Source organism: Nematolebias whitei, chromosome 21, assembly GCF_014905685.2.
Source record: "Nematolebias whitei isolate Nwh7 chromosome 21, NemWhi1, whole genome shotgun sequence".
NCBI classification, from domain to species: domain Eukaryota; kingdom Metazoa; phylum Chordata; class Actinopteri; order Cyprinodontiformes; family Rivulidae; genus Nematolebias; species Nematolebias whitei.
Genome location: NC_056518.1, coordinates 32,134,695 through 32,152,141, shown reverse-complemented (window position 1 = coordinate 32,152,141; position 17,447 = coordinate 32,134,695). Strand labels below are relative to the sequence as shown.

Here is a 17,447-nt window from a genome sequence, read left to right as displayed (position 1 = left end):
GAGCCTGCTCCACATGTCCAAGAGCCTGCTCCACGTGTCCAAGAGCCAGCTCCACGTGTCCACAAGTTCGCTCCGCGGTTCCACGAGCTCGCCACCAGGAGAGACCATCGCCCTCTTCGGCAACAAGCTCACGAGACGGAGCACGGCGCGGCTGCAGAGAGACAAAACAACAGCAGGAGGCTCAGTCTGAAGAAACTGGTCCAAGAACTGAGTCGGACCTGCGAGCAGCTCAAAGAGTGTGTGGAGCGAGAAGCACGAAGACACCTGGACCTCCAGGACGTCTGGAATACGCATAGAGACTACGAGGATTTAAAAGCTGCGTGCAAGAGAGAAAAAGACAAGAACACAGCTCTTCAACAAGAACTGGACCAGAACCGGAAACATCTGAACCACGAGAGAAGAGTTCACGCAGAAAGAGCGCTCAAAGATATATCTGTCATCAGAGAGCTGAGGACTGCTTTGGACCGGACCAGAACCTCACAGGACCAGCCAAACCTCACCGAGACGAGCACCCCGCTTGATTCTGCTCAGGACCGCAGAACCCAGAGCTTTGGACCAGAACCCACAGAGCCGATGGAGCCCAGCGTGGTCTCAGAGCAGGAGGTGAACCCAAAGGGAGAAGAACCCAGAGTCCAGAACCAAACCCATCAAACCAAACCCATGACCGCGCTGTGGAGACTCCTGGGACTGAAGAAGGAAAAAGAAACCCACCTGAGAACCTCCCAGCAGAAAAACCAGAGAATAAAACCGTGAGAAGAACATTGGTTCTGTTTTATTGTTCTGAAGAACATTCAGAGATTTTACTCAGAGCTTCCTGTGAGTTCATTCAAATATTTTAACGCGTGTTAAGTTTGTTTAAGTTCACCTCACATGTGTAAAAATACAAAGTTATTTACTTTTTCTATGTACTTTCTACAACCGTTAATGGAAAAATACTTTTTAAACTACTAATTATAATAACTTGAGATGAGCGGTTGAGCAAAAACTTTGTTTCTATAAATGACCTGAAATCAACTTCACAGAAACATCCTGATAAATTAATATCAATATCAACCAATTTAAATAATACTCTATAAATATTAATATCAACGAGTTTAATTAATATTTTATACATAAATATTAATATCAACCAATTTAAATAATCCTTGATAAATAAATATTAATTTCAACCAGTTTAAATCATTCTTGATAAATATTATCATCTACTTATTTAAATAAAGAGTAAAAAAAAAAAAAAGTTACAGCTATTAATTTAAAATCAATCAGTCCATGATAATCTTAGTTTTATGTCTACAACTCTAAAAACATAGTTATTACTTTTTTAATATTCAGGGATAAACTGGTAAAACTGTAGAAAATATAAAAATGGGTCAAGAATGAAGTGCGTTCGTGTCCCATTACACTGAAGAGTGAAGGAAAACGACAGAAGCTCACCTACGTTGATGGCCCATCCTCGATCAACAGCCAGTTTTCCAGCCTGAAGCAGAGAATTCAGCTCAGATATAAAAAAAAAAAAAAAAAAAAACGTGAGGTTTTATTTCCAACATGTTTAATGTCGCCCCCAAAATGCTGAAAACTCCTGAATAAATGTACCCAGACTAAATTTAATCCGTTCTTGAACCCACCAGAGTAAAGTCAAAGCTCGGTCTCTGTAAAACTAATCGTAGTTCTGTCATAAATACTGTGATGACGGTTTGATTGTTAGAACGTCTGTAGCATCAGAACAGGCGTCACAGCTGAACGGTGTGGGTGTCCCGGGTCAGAACACGACGCTCGGTCAATATCACGGGCTCTGTAGAGACCATAGATCGACCCAGTTGGTCAAACGAGGTGTCAATCAAAGGAGGAGGGTCTACCTGGTTAAACGTAGCAGCTGTTTAAAGGAGAAAGACGTTACGAGGGCCGGCGGGCGGGCTGGTACCAGTTAACAGGCAGCTTTTAAGCTTAAGAAATAAAAATAATTGGGGAGTGCCTGAAGGCAGCCACCTGATATGATCCACCTGAAAGGGGTCGTGCTCTTCCTGCAACTTTAATGTGGCGCGAACCGCAACATGCCCCCCCCCCCCCAAATGTTACCTCAAAACGACCGTCTCATAAGCGTGACGTGTGCTATTACTTTAATTGGCATTTTGAGTTACCATGGCGACGTAATTTGTAAACAAAGACGCCATTTTTCTCATTGAAAAACACAGAGAACTCTTCACAGCCTCTGAGGTCACATGACCTGGAGGGGAGAGGTCTCTGAAGAAAACTCATAAAGTCATCGAACAAACTCTTCCTGCCTCCACCTCTCAAGATGCACGTATACGTCAAGACGTAGGCATTTTAGACAACTACATTTTAAAATGGCCGCCACGTAGCAGTCCCCGTCAAAGTTGCTCCAGGAACTTTCTAGTCCTTGATGCATGAGACTTCAGTGATGAAACAGATTAAAAAAGGACTAATCTGTATTAAAAGTGAGCGTTTACTGTCGACCCTCTTCTTTTATAAGCACATTTCTAGCCTCTTGATGTCAGAGTCAAAGAGATTTATTTATCATACACACCTCATGTGGTGCATGTGGTGGAACGAGATTATGTACACAGGGTCCCAGTTACATCCAACAATGTAATAAATAAATGTAATAAAATGTCTTAATATGATAAACAATTAGGGTTTCATGAAAATAAAAATAGAGCCCACTTTAACCTCACTCTGTAAGTCAAATGTTGGGAGGTAATGTGAAAAATCTGAAATTTATCATCTAAAAATAAACTTGTATACAGGTTTTAAGCTGTAATTTCACATAAAAAGGTAGCACAAAGACATTTGTTTAAATAACTCGCATCAGATTTTGGTTGAATATGTGTAAACCTGACTGAGTTTTATCAGGCAACTAGCGATGACAGCCACCTTGAATAGTTTAAAAGTTCATCAGCTTTAGATGAACATCCAATGATAGTTTTCCAAGTACTTCAATAAAATTTGTTCTCTGGTTTGTTGAAATAATTTGGATGGATATGAGAGCTACAGGCAGGACAGAATTTGATCACATCTTTATGCAGCAGGGCCGAGCTCAAATTGCGGCAGCGGCACTCATAGTGGCACTTCCAGTGTCAGGTGTGACGCTGCATCCTGCTTCACTGGCTTCTAGATTAAATTTTTTTTTTTTAATACATTTTTGTTTAATAAAAAAAAAAAAATAAACTTATTCATATTCATATTTAATCTAGAGAAGTCCAAGTGCCACTGTGCTCCCTTATTTTTTATTTTGTTTAATTGATTTGTTTGAAATAAACTTTTCCATATTCATATTCAATCTAGAGAAGCCGAACAAAGCACCACTGTATTCCCTTTTTTATATTTTTTAGAAGTGATTTGTTTATTTTTTGCTATCTATAAATTGCCTCTGTTCTTATATTGTGAGGCAATATAGTAAAAAAAATAATAATTTAAATCCAGAGAAGCCGTGTCACCTGTCACAAACGAAGTAAATCCCCGGCAGCTGCCAGTAAATTTGCGGCAGGCGCCACTGCAGCTGCCAGTGCAGCCGGATGCAGCGTGGCACCTGACACCAGAAGTGCCACTATGAGTGTCGCTGCCGCGATTCGAGCCTGCTGCTGTCTCTCTCTTTATGGACAGGATTTCTACCGTCTGACAAGTTAACGTAATTTATTAGATCAATAGCACAACCTGAGAACAGGAAGCTGCAGAGGATAAAGTTTGGAGATACCCACCATTATTGTGCCTCCTGTTTGGGTTCGTAGCGGCCTCAGAACCTTCCTCTGAACCAGCGGGTTGGGCAGAAACAGCAGCGGGGGGATTTCAGTGATGGACGCCACCACAACAGACCACTACACCCAAACAGAACACAGCTCTGTGAAGGCTTTGGTCATACATGTGTCGAGTCTGAAATTAGTAAAAGGTGTCATCCAGATTCCAGCAGGAGTCTTGAAATGTTAGAAAGTGGTGAAGATTGCCCCCCCACCCCCAAAAAAAACAAACAACAAAAACAAACACTTGACGTGTTCCATTTCACTCGGCCGAACGATGAACCAGCTAGAAGTGAAGACGAGTGGCAGGGTGGAGCTTCCTTATTTGAGGAAGAGTAAAGCTTAAACTACACACAACCTACCACAGCGACCTTAGTTTATGATGTCATGAAGTTAAATTTACAATAAAAACACCAAGAAGTAGCTGCTGGTTCACACACAGCATGAACCAGATTACATTTAACAACTTCAGTCTGCATACATCAGTCATCCGTCAGTGATACTAATTTATAAGACATGATTATTGTTATTATAAACACTGAGTTCATCTCTAATAAACGTCAGAGTCCTTCAGGTGTTGAAGAAGGAAACGTGTTATAAAAAGTTAAAGTAACAAGCAGAGCTGTCGCTGTGAGAGACAACATGTCTGAATGCAGGATGAAGGTGAAGCTACCTTTAATCTGTTCAGGTAGCGTTTGGAGTGGACCACCAGAAGATCCTCCTCGGTAGCTTCACGGGCTTCAACGATGTTCCCGTCATGGAGGAACTTCCCCTCTGAGACACAAACAGGAACATTTGTGAAATTACCAGTAAGAAGAGATCTATATGTAAACAATCATCCAAAAGACACTTATTATAACACTTGTGTTAATCTGCAAAGTTAAAAGGTACTTAACACTTTCAAGATGAGAGAAGATAAAATGAGAAGATGAGAAAAATAAGAGATGATCTGAAATAAGACCAAGTAAGAGATAAAGTTCCGACAGGATGAAACACCAACTCTGAAAAAGTTTGGATGTATTAAGTGTAAATAAAAACAGAATGCACTGATTTGACCATCCCAACTGAGAAATTGTGTAATTTATAATTAATTGTATATGTATAATAAAAAAGGTATTTTGAATTTAATGGCAGCAGCACGTCAGTTTAAAGTTGTTCAGGTGCAAGTTTCCTCCGTGAAGCGTCTCCTTGTCTTGTCACAACATTCTGTAAATGTCCAGGACCTGAGAGGACCAGCGGTTGGAGGTTTTGGAGGGAATATTGTCCCATTTTGTTCTGACGGAGGACTCTAGCTGTTTTACAGTACTGAGTCATCTTTGCAGGATTTTTTATTTCATGATACATCCAATATTTTTACTTAGTGAGAGCAGTTCCAGTTTTTTATATGAATGATGTGACTCAATGCAAAGTCACACGTCAAGGAGGACGACACAAACACACGCCCAGACGTCTCTTTCCACAACCACCTCGTCTGGAGACGTAGTCTCTCCAGCGTGGGTTCCTCGGGGTCTCCTCCCAGTTGGACATGCCCGAAGCACCTCCCTAGGGAGGCGCGCAGGAAGCATCCTTACCAGAGTTCATGACCATAGGTGAGGGGAGGAACGTAGACTGACCGGTAAACAGAGATCTTTGTCTTACAGCTCAGCTCCCTCTTCACCACAACGGACCGGCACAAAGTCCACAATACTACAGACACGGCACCAATCTGTCAATCTCATGCTCCATTCTTCCCTCACTCATGAACAAAACCCCGAGATACTTGAACTCCTCCACTTGAGGCAGAACCTCACCCTCGACATGAAGAGAACAATCCACCAGTTTCCAACTGAGGACCACGGCCTCAGATTTGGAGGTGCTGGTTCTCATCCAGCTGCTTCACACTCTGCTGTGAACCGCTCCAGTGAGAGCTGAAGGTCACGGCACGATGAAGCCAACAGGACCACATCATCTGCGAAGAGCAGAGATGGAATCCTGAGGCCACCGAACCGGAATCCCTCCGCCCCGTAGCTGCACCGAGAAATCCTGTCCATAAAAGTTATGAACAAAACATAAATAAATAAATAAATAAATAAATAAATAAAAGGTTTGTGGTCCTTCAGGCTCTGGGTGGTTTCTTTGTGTCCCGTCATGTCAGAAAGTGGGTCTCTCTCGTGTAGTCCCCCAAAAATCACCTTTACTGCGCTGCATCTGGTCTCGAGATGTAGTTTAGTTTTTAAAAAGTGTTTTTTTTTTTTATCTGTCTTGAAAGCTGAAGTTATAGTGAAGACGGACCTCCTGTCTGAATTAAAACAACTTCCTCTTTAATGTGCAGCTGTTTGTTCTGGCCACAGGAAGACAGCGACTCCTGGCCGAACCCATCCTCGTTTCTCTGCTTATCCTTTTGTTCTGAACAGACCGTCATTCTGTCGTGAGGCTCATCCACCATGAAGAATGCAGAGACTGGAGTCTGCACATCTGTCCTCTCCTCAAAAGAACACAGCTTTTACCTGTAACTGTGCTCATCATCCTGAAAATCAGAATCTAAACTTTCTCAACAATTACATTATTAATATAATATAAAACCCTACAGATCTGTGCAGCACAACTTTTCCAGACTGACAGAGTTGGAGGAGTTTTTTTTATCCCCAAACTTTAGAGGAAGCCGAGCCAATGGGAACCATCAGTGCCAGATGAAAAGCAGATCACTGCAAAACTCAGCTGGGTTCCCCGACCACGGTTCTACTTTCTTAACAAACAGTTTTTTCTACAAACATCAGACGATAGAAATACCTAAAGAACCCCCTGCCCCCTCACCAACAGGGGGACAATATGGGAGTTCAGCTCTCTCAGCCAACAAGCCACACCTGTGGAGCATCTCCTTGATGAGCTGCAGGACTACAAAAGGCTGCAGAAGACCTCCCTTCGCCGCTGGAGCATTACATTCCTAACGGTCATTGTGTTTCTGGCCATTTTGCATTATCTTGTGACAGATAACCTTACGTGTTTCAGCATTAACTTCTGCTGCCTCCCTGTTCCTGGACTCCTGCTGTATGACATCGAGCTCCCTTGTGACTTCCTCAGAGGTCTCCTCACCTTCCAGCCACTTGCCTATTGTTCATGAAATCCCTCCACACGGTACCTAACAGTGGAACAGATATTCATGCATCCCTGGTTTAAACATCTAATCTGGGTTTATGAGATTGTCAAATCATTGCATTGTTTGATTCTTTACATTTACTCAACGGCACAATGTCCTTCGGAGTTGGCGTTGTGGATGAGCACAGGAAGTTGTCCCTTATGTCCTGCTCTGTGCTCTTACCTTTCAGGAAGTTTATGACCTTCCCCCACTTCCCTGCATCAAAGGGATGGAGCTTCTCCAGCCCCATGAAGGTGATGTTGTAGTCCGGGTGGTAGACGATAGGCAGACACGTCTCAGGGATGCTGACGTATAAATCAGTGTGATGAGGGCTGGAAGAAGGAGAACAGAGTGCTGCATTTCACTCACATTTTAACAACACAGCTTATTATTTGAGTTGCTCACCCCTTTTTACTTCCATGATCTTCTTTAAGAGACATGTTCGGTCATTTCATCTAACGAAAGACAAGACAGAAGAAGTTAAGGCCAAACAGTTTAAATTAAATGATGGAGACGTAGCCAGGTCAGCCTATTGTTATCCATCAAGTGGTTCATGAGATATTTTGCTAACAGACAAACATGGTTGATGCTGACATGGTGCTCTGAATGACTCTCGGCTACTGCTACAGTAACTTTGAGCACAATATTTGCAGAATGGACAGACTTTTAGTCAGTTTTGTGTGTTCTGAGGACAGCTGGCTGTGGTAGCCATCTTGAGTTGAGCTGGCTCCAAAGGTCAAGAAGTTGAATAAGTGAATTCAACCACCTTCAGGTTTATCATCATGTTTAACAAAGACTTTGTCCTGGTCACTTGGTGCAGGAGACACAGGCACACAAAAACAAAGTGATACAGTCGAATAATAGTTAGAAACTTACAAAAAAGAAGTATAAGACAAAACATGCAAAGTTTGAACTACGAGTTAAAAGTAAAATGTTTGACGTATTAAAAGGAGGCAGTCTGATCGCATGTAAGGCTGTTGTGGTGGTTGGAATGAAAAAGGAGACGATGGTTAAACTCCAACTTTTTTACAGTAACTGTGACGATGCCATTACAGAACACTCATCTTCTTCTGCAGTCTCCTCCAACCTACACGTCACATCGCCCTCCAGTGACAAGAAGCAAGAACAGCGACAGAATACCAAAGAATTCACCTCGTAGACCGAATAACACATGACCTTTTTTATTTCAGCATATAATCTGAAAATTATCTCTCAACAAACAGACAGAATCTCTATCTCAGCTACTGCCACACCAAGGTTTAACTTAACAGCCGTAAAATTGACCGAGTTACAAGTTACATACAGCATGTCTTTATTAGGTCCAATTAGCTGAGGCGGCCATCTTGAATCAGGATGGCTCCAAAAGTTAGTCAGTTAGTTGCAGATGTGCATCTAATTGTTACGCTCTGGATGTTATAAGCAGATTCTGATGCCCCGTTTGAACTTTGTCCAGCTGTCTTCACCACTATGGGCGGCTGTGGCTGAGTGGTTAGAGCAGTCGTCCTCCAATGCAAGAGTTGGGGGTTTGAATCCGCCAGCAGTCACATGCTGAAGTGTCCCTGGGCAAGACACTGAACCCCTCATTGCCTCCAATGTGTGTCCCATCGGTGTATGAATGTGATAAAGCACTGATTAGTCTCTTTAGAATGATTTGTTCAATTAGCTTTGTAGAGATCTAGTATAGAGCTGTATGAATGGGTAAATGAGGCACAGATTGTAGTGTAAAGTGCTTTGAGTGTCTTGATAAGATAGAAAAGCGCTATACAAGTACAGTCCATTTACCATTTATCACGGGTGCTGTCATGTGATTGGCTGATTAATTATTCGTGTTAACAAGCAATTAAACAACTGTAGCTAATAAAGTGTGTGTGTGCATGTATGTATAGGCCTTTACCGGCTGCACTGTTTAAAAACTGTCAATATTCAACATAAAAAGTACAATAACATGGAAATAGTTATTTTACTGTAAAACTGACCAAAAATAAACCACATCTGGTTCTCGAAGATCTGGTCGAGAAAAAGAACCAACTGGACGTCTGTGAGGAAGTTGGATAAATTACGTTTGTTTTAGAAATATTAACCACACATCTGCAGAACATTGACAGCAAAACTACAAAAACTAGACTTTTCTGTTGAGGGTATGAAAACCAATTAAATTAAATTTTATGTTGGTTTTGGTCAAAACTTTAAAGACCTGCAGCAGTGGGACCCAAGAGTCGCTGGTTGCAGAACCCTGGACTATACTATACTAATAAAACATGTAAAAGACATTCATATTTAAAATACAGTTATGTGCGTGTTTCTTGATAATAACTGCAGGACTTGGTCATTTATGCAGAAGAGGCAGAACTCCCATTAAAATGCTGGGAGGCTCATTAGAGAAACTTTTGTTTTATTTATCGCATTGGGCATTTTATAAAATTATTATGTTTATTTAGGTTAAATTAGTCTTTTCTGAGTGCCATTGCACTGATGGCACAGCACAAAGCAGGCAGGAAGATTTAAAATGTGCAGCTTCCGCATGTAAACATTACAGTGATGCGAACAGGTCTTTTAAAGATGGCCGCCAAAAATCTCACCTAGCGGAGTCAACAGTCCATTCCAGCGTTTCTCTGGTTGAACTGGAGGTCCAGTCCGGAACAAACCCAACCGGACTCGGTGGCTGCAGATTGATGCTGACGGGTCAGAGCTGGAACCAGAACCCTGGAACCTCACAGCGAGAGGCGGAACCAAAACTCTACACGTTTCACACAAAAACAACAACAAACAACAACAAAACAAACAACAACACATCACACTCACCTGCTTCTGCAGGGACTGAGGCTCCTCGTGGAGCTGTAAATAAAAGGCTCTGTGTGCGTGTGTGTGCGTGCGTGACAGCAGAAAATCGACTTGTCTTCTCACAGCAGCGCAAAACAAAAGACGCTACTTCCGGTTGTCGTGAAAAAGGCGCCCTCCGGGGTCATCGCTACGTACAATACGTAACTCGAACGTGCGTGGGAATCCAATTTCGCTGTACGAAATGACGTCATGCACGCTGTTTGCGTAAACCGAGATTTAAACATCAGGTTCATTCATCAATCATTACAGTACAGTATTCATTTTTAGTACTGCTTTGATTTCCAGCTGGAAGTTTTATTTTTGTTTGTTGTTTTGGCTTTTGAGACCCTGAAGCTTTTAGCTTAATTTAGTTTTTAAATTATAATATTGTAAATAAATCAGTTTTAATGTAAAAGCTGGTTTCATGCAGTAATTTAAAGTTCTTGGTTTCTTTTTGATATTTTTCCTTACACTCCAAGTCGAGTCACATTTATTTAGAGCACATTTAAAACAGAAACTGTTACCAAAGTGATTAAAGTACTAACAGAGACCACTTTAAACTAAACCTGATTTTATTGTTGGAGGAAAGATTTAAAGCCATTTATGAAATCTTTAATTAGTAAAAAAAAAACATAAAAATAAATATGTTTTGTTTAATACAATTGCCATGTTTGCCTCATTTCACATTTAGTTGTATACACCTTTAACACTTTTAATAGTCTGTGTTACTATAATGAAGCATAATTCTATGAACCATTTGCCTTTATTTGCTGCACATTTTCAATGAAATCACAATATAGTGTGTATTTATATATATATATTTATATACACAATACTTTATAATAGGTGCTGCTTATGGCGTCCCTGCTGTCTGGAGGAATAAAGAACAGCAGAACGAGGTGAATCTTAAAACTAAAAGTTCAACTTTATTTAGTTTTTATTCCAGACAGATGCCTCTGAAAAGGTTTGAATGAAAGTTGTATTTTCTATTTTTCCACATCTTTTTTTCACAAGCAGCTCCTCTATAAAAATGTGTCTGGACTAGATAACATTTAAATTTTAAATATTTCCATCAACCAAAACAAGTGTATTGCTCCCTTGTTTTAATTTATTAGATTAAATCAAGAAACCAGATGTTTTTTCTAACACCATAAATTTATTCAATCTATTAGCTTCAGGATTTCTTCAACAAACTGGATTGAAGAAATGAAATAATTACAAAATGGAAAAATAGAGCAGAAATCATATTCACAGGTTCGATTTAGAGGAAAAAACCAAACGACGACAGAGACATGAAAGCATTTTATCTCCCTGCAGTTTCCTGCTGCCTGTCGGAGCCTCAGCGAGGCCGGATCAGCGACTGGAGCGCCTCCACCGACCCGCCGCGTCGCTCACCACCTCCTGTGAGCTCCAATCATCGAGCTTAGTGCTTGTGCAAAATAAAAAAACCTAAATAAACTATAAAAAAAAAAAGCCTGGAAGGCCAGGAAACATGATTGTTGCATCCAAGTGTGTTAAATAATATTATTGATATAAAAAAAGACAGAAAAAATAAAAAGGTTTTGATTTGAACTAAACCCACTAAAATCTGCGAACAGGTAAGAGAGGCACCACCACCACGTCCAGGTCCAGACTGATTGTTGCTGCAACGAGACCCGACTTCACGGTAGATTTTTAACATCCAGCAGGATGCAACAGACGGCAGAAATAAAAATAAAACACACAAAGAAAGCAGCTGTCCCTTCACAACAATCTCTTTACATCACGTTAAAAATGAGCTCTGCTGTCAGTGGTGTGTCCAGTATGTGTGTATATATATATGTATATATATACTCCGTGTATAATATATATGATCATTTCTTGTTTACAGACATAAACATGTTGCATTATAGATAACCGGTGCCTTTGGCAAGATTACTCATGTCTCTTCTGTTAAACTCCAAAGCTATTTAAAATATACTTAATGCATAAAAATAAACCTTTTGGCATTTTCTCGTTCTATTTTTCCTATTTAGGAGAATGTCTCATTTGATGCTGAACTTCTTTTTTCCTGCTGGGGGGAGGGGGTAGAATGGAACAGCATGAAGAAAACATTATAAAGAGTGCAAATGAAATGCCCGAGGAGCTGCAGCCAGGAAACACCGGTCTGTTCAGTTTTTGATTGTTTTTATTCTCCCGCGGCAAAAAAAGAGTTCTCCTCCCGTTCATCCACGGTCTTCCAGCCACGATGAAAGCAGGAGGACTCCGCCATGTCTTCCGTTCTTTGATTGCACGGTCTTCAGAGCTGAATCTCAAAGGTCTTTTGCAGCTCGGTGGAGAAGGGGTTTGTTGGGGAAGGCGAGGTGTGCTGGCGTGAGCGGCTCTCCAAGGCCGCCCACTGGGCCTCGAAAGCGTCTTCTTGCTGCGACGCTGCAGGCTGGGTGGATGGAGACGAGTGGGCGGCCCAGCTGTCGGCGCCATTGAACATGGCACTGCCGTTGGGGGGCTGAAGGGGAGCAGTGTTCAGCTCTGTGGCTGATGGGGGGTTCATGAAGGGGCTGGCGGTGTCACGCTGGGGCGGTGTGGAGGCCGGAGCGGGGAAAGTTTGGGGATGTGTTGCCGAGCCGAACACGTTGGCCACCATCTGCGACGGAGTGATGCCGTACATGGGAACGCTGGGCTGAGGAAACGGCAGTCCGTTGGACACCGGGTAGGAAGGCGGAGCCTGAGCGTTGAAGGCAGGCTGTCGGGGGGGCAGCATGGGCGCAGCGGCGGGAACCGAGGGCACGAAGACCACCTGGGGAACTACAACAGGATTGGGCTGAGGAGCTCGTACAGATTTAGAGACTTCTTCCAACCACCGGTCTGCTTCTGACGACGTGCGTTTGTGAGAGCTCATGACTGGAGAAGACGAGGGGGGCGGGACGATCACTGGGGCAGCAGACTGCCAGCCACTTCCTGTTGGAACAAACCACAAGAACCAGACTCACTGACTGGACAAACATTCAATGTAGTGAAAATAGAAGAGACAGCGGGACTTCTTGAAGACGGCTTCCCTCTCATCTAAAAAGCGTCTTCAGTTCTGTTCGTGTTTCGGCTTTTAGGACTCCAAAAGATATTTCAAATTCAACGAGAACTTTCAGAGACAGAAGCAGGTTGTATCTCTACATGAAGGAAGTGGAAGAGAGGCCCTGGACTCGAGGGAACACAGAGCCAAATGTGTGGACGGTACCTGGGTCAGAACCCAAGCTAAAGAAGTGAAGCCGTTACTGACAACAAGGGAGGACACCAAAAACAGCAGCTTACGTTCTTCAGCTGTTTGCTGCACATCGAGGGAGGTGGACCACTGAAGTCTACACCCAGACCAGCTCTTTGGTTCTCACCCCGCCACAGGACCACAAAGAGTCAGTGCTCAGGCTCCTCTCTTGTGGACATGGCTGGAAAGTAACTACAGTAATCTCTCTCTACTTCGCGGTTCTACTTTTGCGAACTTGCTTTCATGGTTTTTTCAACGACTGTCGACTTTAATATTACTCACGTGATTGGGACGGTACGGGATAACAAAGGGAAAAAAACTTTGAACAGGCGCAGCCATTTTGTAGTTTTCTTTCAAAAGCCTACATTGTAATGCACATCAAAAGAACTACACTACCCAGAAGCCAACAGTGCTTCCAGCCGCTGCTTTCTGCCGAAATGGAGGAAAAGTTTGAAACGTAAAGTGAGAAGTAACGATTGATCTATGAAGCTCACAGAACTGGCAGGAAAGTCTAAAATAATCCTGAAGCTCAATTATCCAGGTGCACATCAACCTGGACGGGTTGGTGGGCTTCATCGTTGCAGGGTAGGTCCGCAGAACCGCAACGGAGCTGCTGCTCTGCAGAGCTGGTGAGTAAAATTTAGCAGTACTGTACAGTACATGTACGTATGTTGTTAAAATGATGTAGGTGTAAGAGTTTAGAGCATTGCAAGAGTGTGGGAAGGGTTTACAAAGCCTTTACATAAATACTAAAATAAATATCGTGTTCCTACTTCAAGGTTTTTCACCTATCACGGGGGTGTGTGGAATGTAACCCCCACGATAATCGAGGAACTACTGTAGTTACAAGTTACTGTGTTCCTTTTATCATTTACAGTATAATCTTGCCTGTTTGTTCCAGGTTCTTTAGAAGATGTCCATCTATCACGATTACAGTTTGTGTTACTGTTTTCAGTGGAAAACGGGCTCCATTGAGATATTTATTTTGTTGTTTTAGACTTTCTTCTTAGGTCAAATGTCTTATTTTCTGACTCATTAAAAACGTTTTAATATGTTTCAGTTCAGTTAAATACTGCAGAATAAGTCCTGGTTGATGATCAGTGCCTGAGGGGCAGATAAACAAGAAAAGAGAGCAACATAAACGAGTCAGCGGTCCTGCAGCAGGACCATCGTCGTTCTCACTCCAGTTGAAGTGATGTGCGGAGCGAGCTGAGAGTAAGCGCCGCTGCTAACAGGAGCTTCACCTCAGCCCACAGGTAGGAGACTTGTAGATGTATGAACAACATAAAAGAAAAGATATCAGGTTTCTCACTCGAGTTAACGCATCAGCTGAAAGTGGCCTGTAGCTCAGACAAAGTTTTTACATTTTGGCTCCTTTTGGTAACCGAGTTCGACGCCACAGAACGACCACGACTGAAACACCCAGGTTGTAAGTCTGGAGCTTGTGTGAAGTCAAGTCAGGTTCATGAATGTAACCCAGTCCACATCTGTGTTCAAACAGCTAAACACAGCTAAAGGCCTCCTAGTCCTCCTCTGAACATGTTCTCAACACGAACGGAGCATGCTAACTCCTGGGTTTTGGCTCTTAAGCTCCGTGTACGAGGCTGCTTACCTGGCTGCGCTGTGGCCGGGGCCCCTCCTGCTTTCTTAGCCCAGGGGTTAGTGTCTCGAGCAGGAAGAGCAGGGGGCAGGACTGGGGGGTTAGCAGCAGCAACAGAGAAGGCAGGCATTGAGCCATTCACTAAAGCAAACAGTACAAGCGTACACGTCAGAAGAGTTCCCCTCATGTTTAAACACATGCCAGGTGCCATGCAGGTGACAGCATCCATGAAATGCACTCTGTTAATGGAACGTGCACAGATGTTCCAACAGCTGAGGAGTTACCTGGTGCCACAGGAGACTGTGGAGACGAGGCTGGTTTGGGCATTGGAGCAGAAGAGAAGGGGTCTTCAGCAGGCCCACTGAAGGCGGTGGTGATCTGAGTGCACAGTGAACTGATGCTGTCGCCTTCTCCTTCCACCTCAGGGACTGCACGAGAAACATTCAGACATTCAGTTAGCCTCTGTGTGTGAAAGATCCACAATCCTTTGGAGCGTACACGGTTTGACATGGACCTGCAGAGGCTCATGAGCACCTGCATGGACCAGTCATTAGTTTTCAGTCCTGCTGGGTCAGAACAGACCTGTTGGATCTGGAATATGGACCTGATCATCAAAATCAGTGGAAGCTCCAAGAATATTAGTGGGACGAACGATTTCCTGCATCACTGACAACACAAATGTTTACTGTTTCATTGTCCCCCTCTTACAATGCTGTGATTGCTAGTATCACTCAGCCCTCTGTGAATAGTAAACAGCCATCAGGTGCTAATGATCCATTGTTAGGCTGATGGTCCTTCTTGAGCATGTGATCAGCTGGTTTTGGTTGTCAGCAGCAAACTGGTTGATCCACTCTAAGAAGGTGCTATTTAAGAGAATGAGCTGAAAACAGCAGCTCAGACTGAGGAAGTCTCTCGGATGAGAGACGAAACGTTTCTATATTTTTTTGCTTTGTTTTGTTTTTTGTTTTTTTGAATGTCCAGAGGACCAGATTTAACTTTTTTAGACAAATGTTTACTAATTACGTAACATTTTCTGTAGAAAATACAGATATAAGTTGCTGGATATTTAATTTATTGTTGTTTTTAGTTGTGTCTACAAAGTTTTGCCTTTTTTCTCTCTCCCACGAGTCGAAGTTGGGTCTCGTGAAAAACAGTCTGGTCTAATAAATCAGAGAAACCGACGCCTCTCTCCCCAGCTGACAGGTACACCGCCGTCAGAAGAGGATTTATAATTTGACTTGAAGTAATATTTGTGAATACTCCAGATTAAGTTAAATGGGTCTAACCAGGTAGAGTCAGGTCCTCTGGACAGATTCTTCTTGTTAAACAGTTTCATCTTTTCTCCAAAAGACTTCTTCAGTCTGAAGCTGCAACAAACTCCTAAAAGCAACACCACCTCCTAGTGGATCAGTTTGAGATAAAACTAATATTTTTATGAGTCTGCAGCTCACGTTCTGTGAAGTTCCACTCTTTCCTGCATGTAGACGTGCTTTTTGATGGTGCAGAGAGCAGATTCATCAGGTGCAGGGCAGATTTAAATCAATTTGCATATTTAAATGGCGGCGTGTCGAGGGAGGGGTCGGGTATTCCCTCATGTGCGCTCAATTCCAAGTTGATTGGGATGAACACAGGAAGTGTGATGGATTCATGCGCACGCACGGTTTCAAACATCTGGATTTATTTGTGCGTACACTGTTTTATTGATTTAAGCGTACGCCATGTGTTAATAGAAAATCCAGGCAGGTCTTTGTACACGAGGCCCCGGGTGTTTCTGATGTGTGCTGACCCACAGCACATAAACAGGTATGAAGACTGCATCATGAAACACCAGCAGAAGCTCGTGTTTTGTTCAGCGTATGAGATTGAAGCACCACAGAAACCTGGTTCTATCAGGCCCGGCTTTGCCACGTACTCCAACGGTCCATCAGAACTAGTGAGCACACTCTCTACATGCACAAGTTATAATAAACTTTTTTATGTTGTATTTATCCCGTGTGAAGTGGGCTTTAGAAAATGCTAAATAAATAAATAAACATTTCATATATATATATATATATATATATATCTTCTAGCACAATCCAAACATGCTCTGTGTTCTAATAAATATATAACATACGTAAGAAGTCCAGTTTAAAAGTACTTCATGTATTTTTGTACACAGTGCTCTGCTCACCAGTATTTCTCATGGGGAAGTCAGACTTGCGCTGCATGGTGGACGGCAGCTCGTTCATGCGCAGAGAAAGCTGCCGTTTGAAGGGAGACGTCTTCTGGCTGAGGCCCGGGAAGCCCCTGAAGGAGCCCTGCCGGGCCAGAGCCTCCACAGGGGCGTGTCTGCGGGGAATCACCTGAGGGCCCAGCGTGGACGCAGAGAGGGGTGGGGAGGACGAGGGGGAGCCGCCCGGAGGAGGGACTGAGGAGCTCACCACGTTGTTGGCGGAGATCACAGCAACCTTTACATCTGGCTCTACAGATGTCAGAGGAGAGAGGTCACAACAAGGTCAAACAACGGTGAGGAACTAAAAACAAGCTTAGAGGGTTTCATAAAAACCCTGAAGATTATTTTTAAAGAAGGGATTATTTCCACACAACTTAAATGAAATATTTTAAATGTACAACTACTGACTCAAAGAGCTTATCCAGAAAACAAAAATAAAACATGAACTACAGAAATACAGATTATCAACTGTAACTACCTCCAACTAGTCCAGATGTTTAAAAGGCTACAGATTATCAGATTTAAAATAACTAACTAGTCCAGATGTTTAGAAGGCTACAGATTATCAGCTGTAATTAACTCTCCAACTAGTCAGATGTTTAAAAGGCTACTGATTTATCAGCTGTAATTAACTAACTAGTCCAGATGTTTAAAAGGCTACAGATTATCAGCTTTAAAATAACAAACTAGTCCAGATGTTTAGAAGGCTA

The 17,447-nt window shown here is 42.6% G+C and overlaps 2 protein-coding genes across 3 annotated transcripts in view; both read right to left on the bottom strand.

Moving 5' to 3' along the window:
- Nucleotides 1-9,778, bottom strand: part of hdac11 (histone deacetylase 11) — a 17,373-nt gene extending 7,595 nt beyond the window's left edge. The window contains exons 1-7 of the mRNA XM_037694638.1: nucleotides 9,670-9,778; nucleotides 9,447-9,577; nucleotides 7,273-7,322; nucleotides 7,051-7,199; nucleotides 4,426-4,526; nucleotides 3,717-3,833; nucleotides 1,435-1,477 (exon numbers count right to left, since the gene is read on the bottom strand). Coding sequence (XP_037550566.1) covers nucleotides 1,435-1,477; nucleotides 3,717-3,833; nucleotides 4,426-4,526; nucleotides 7,051-7,199; nucleotides 7,273-7,307 — 445 coding nt within the window. The 5' untranslated portion in view covers nucleotides 7,308-7,322; nucleotides 9,447-9,577; nucleotides 9,670-9,778. The remainder of the gene's footprint in view (nucleotides 1-1,434; nucleotides 1,478-3,716; nucleotides 3,834-4,425; nucleotides 4,527-7,050; nucleotides 7,200-7,272; nucleotides 7,323-9,446; nucleotides 9,578-9,669) is intronic.
- Nucleotides 9,779-11,450: 1,672 nt separating this feature from the next.
- The window catches only part of numb (NUMB endocytic adaptor protein), a 40,852-nt gene continuing 34,855 nt past the window's right edge, over nucleotides 11,451-17,447 (bottom strand). The window contains exons 7-10 of one of the 2 annotated variants that reach the window (XM_037694624.1): nucleotides 16,696-16,986; nucleotides 14,807-14,950; nucleotides 14,535-14,663; nucleotides 11,451-12,624 (exon numbers count right to left, since the gene is read on the bottom strand). In XM_037694624.1, the coding sequence (XP_037550552.1) occupies nucleotides 11,966-12,624; nucleotides 14,535-14,663; nucleotides 14,807-14,950; nucleotides 16,696-16,986 (1,223 nt within the window). In that variant the 3' untranslated portion in view covers nucleotides 11,451-11,965. The remainder of the gene's footprint in view (nucleotides 12,625-14,534; nucleotides 14,664-14,806; nucleotides 14,951-16,695; nucleotides 16,987-17,447) is intronic. The other variant, XM_037694625.1, reaches the window with a different exon arrangement.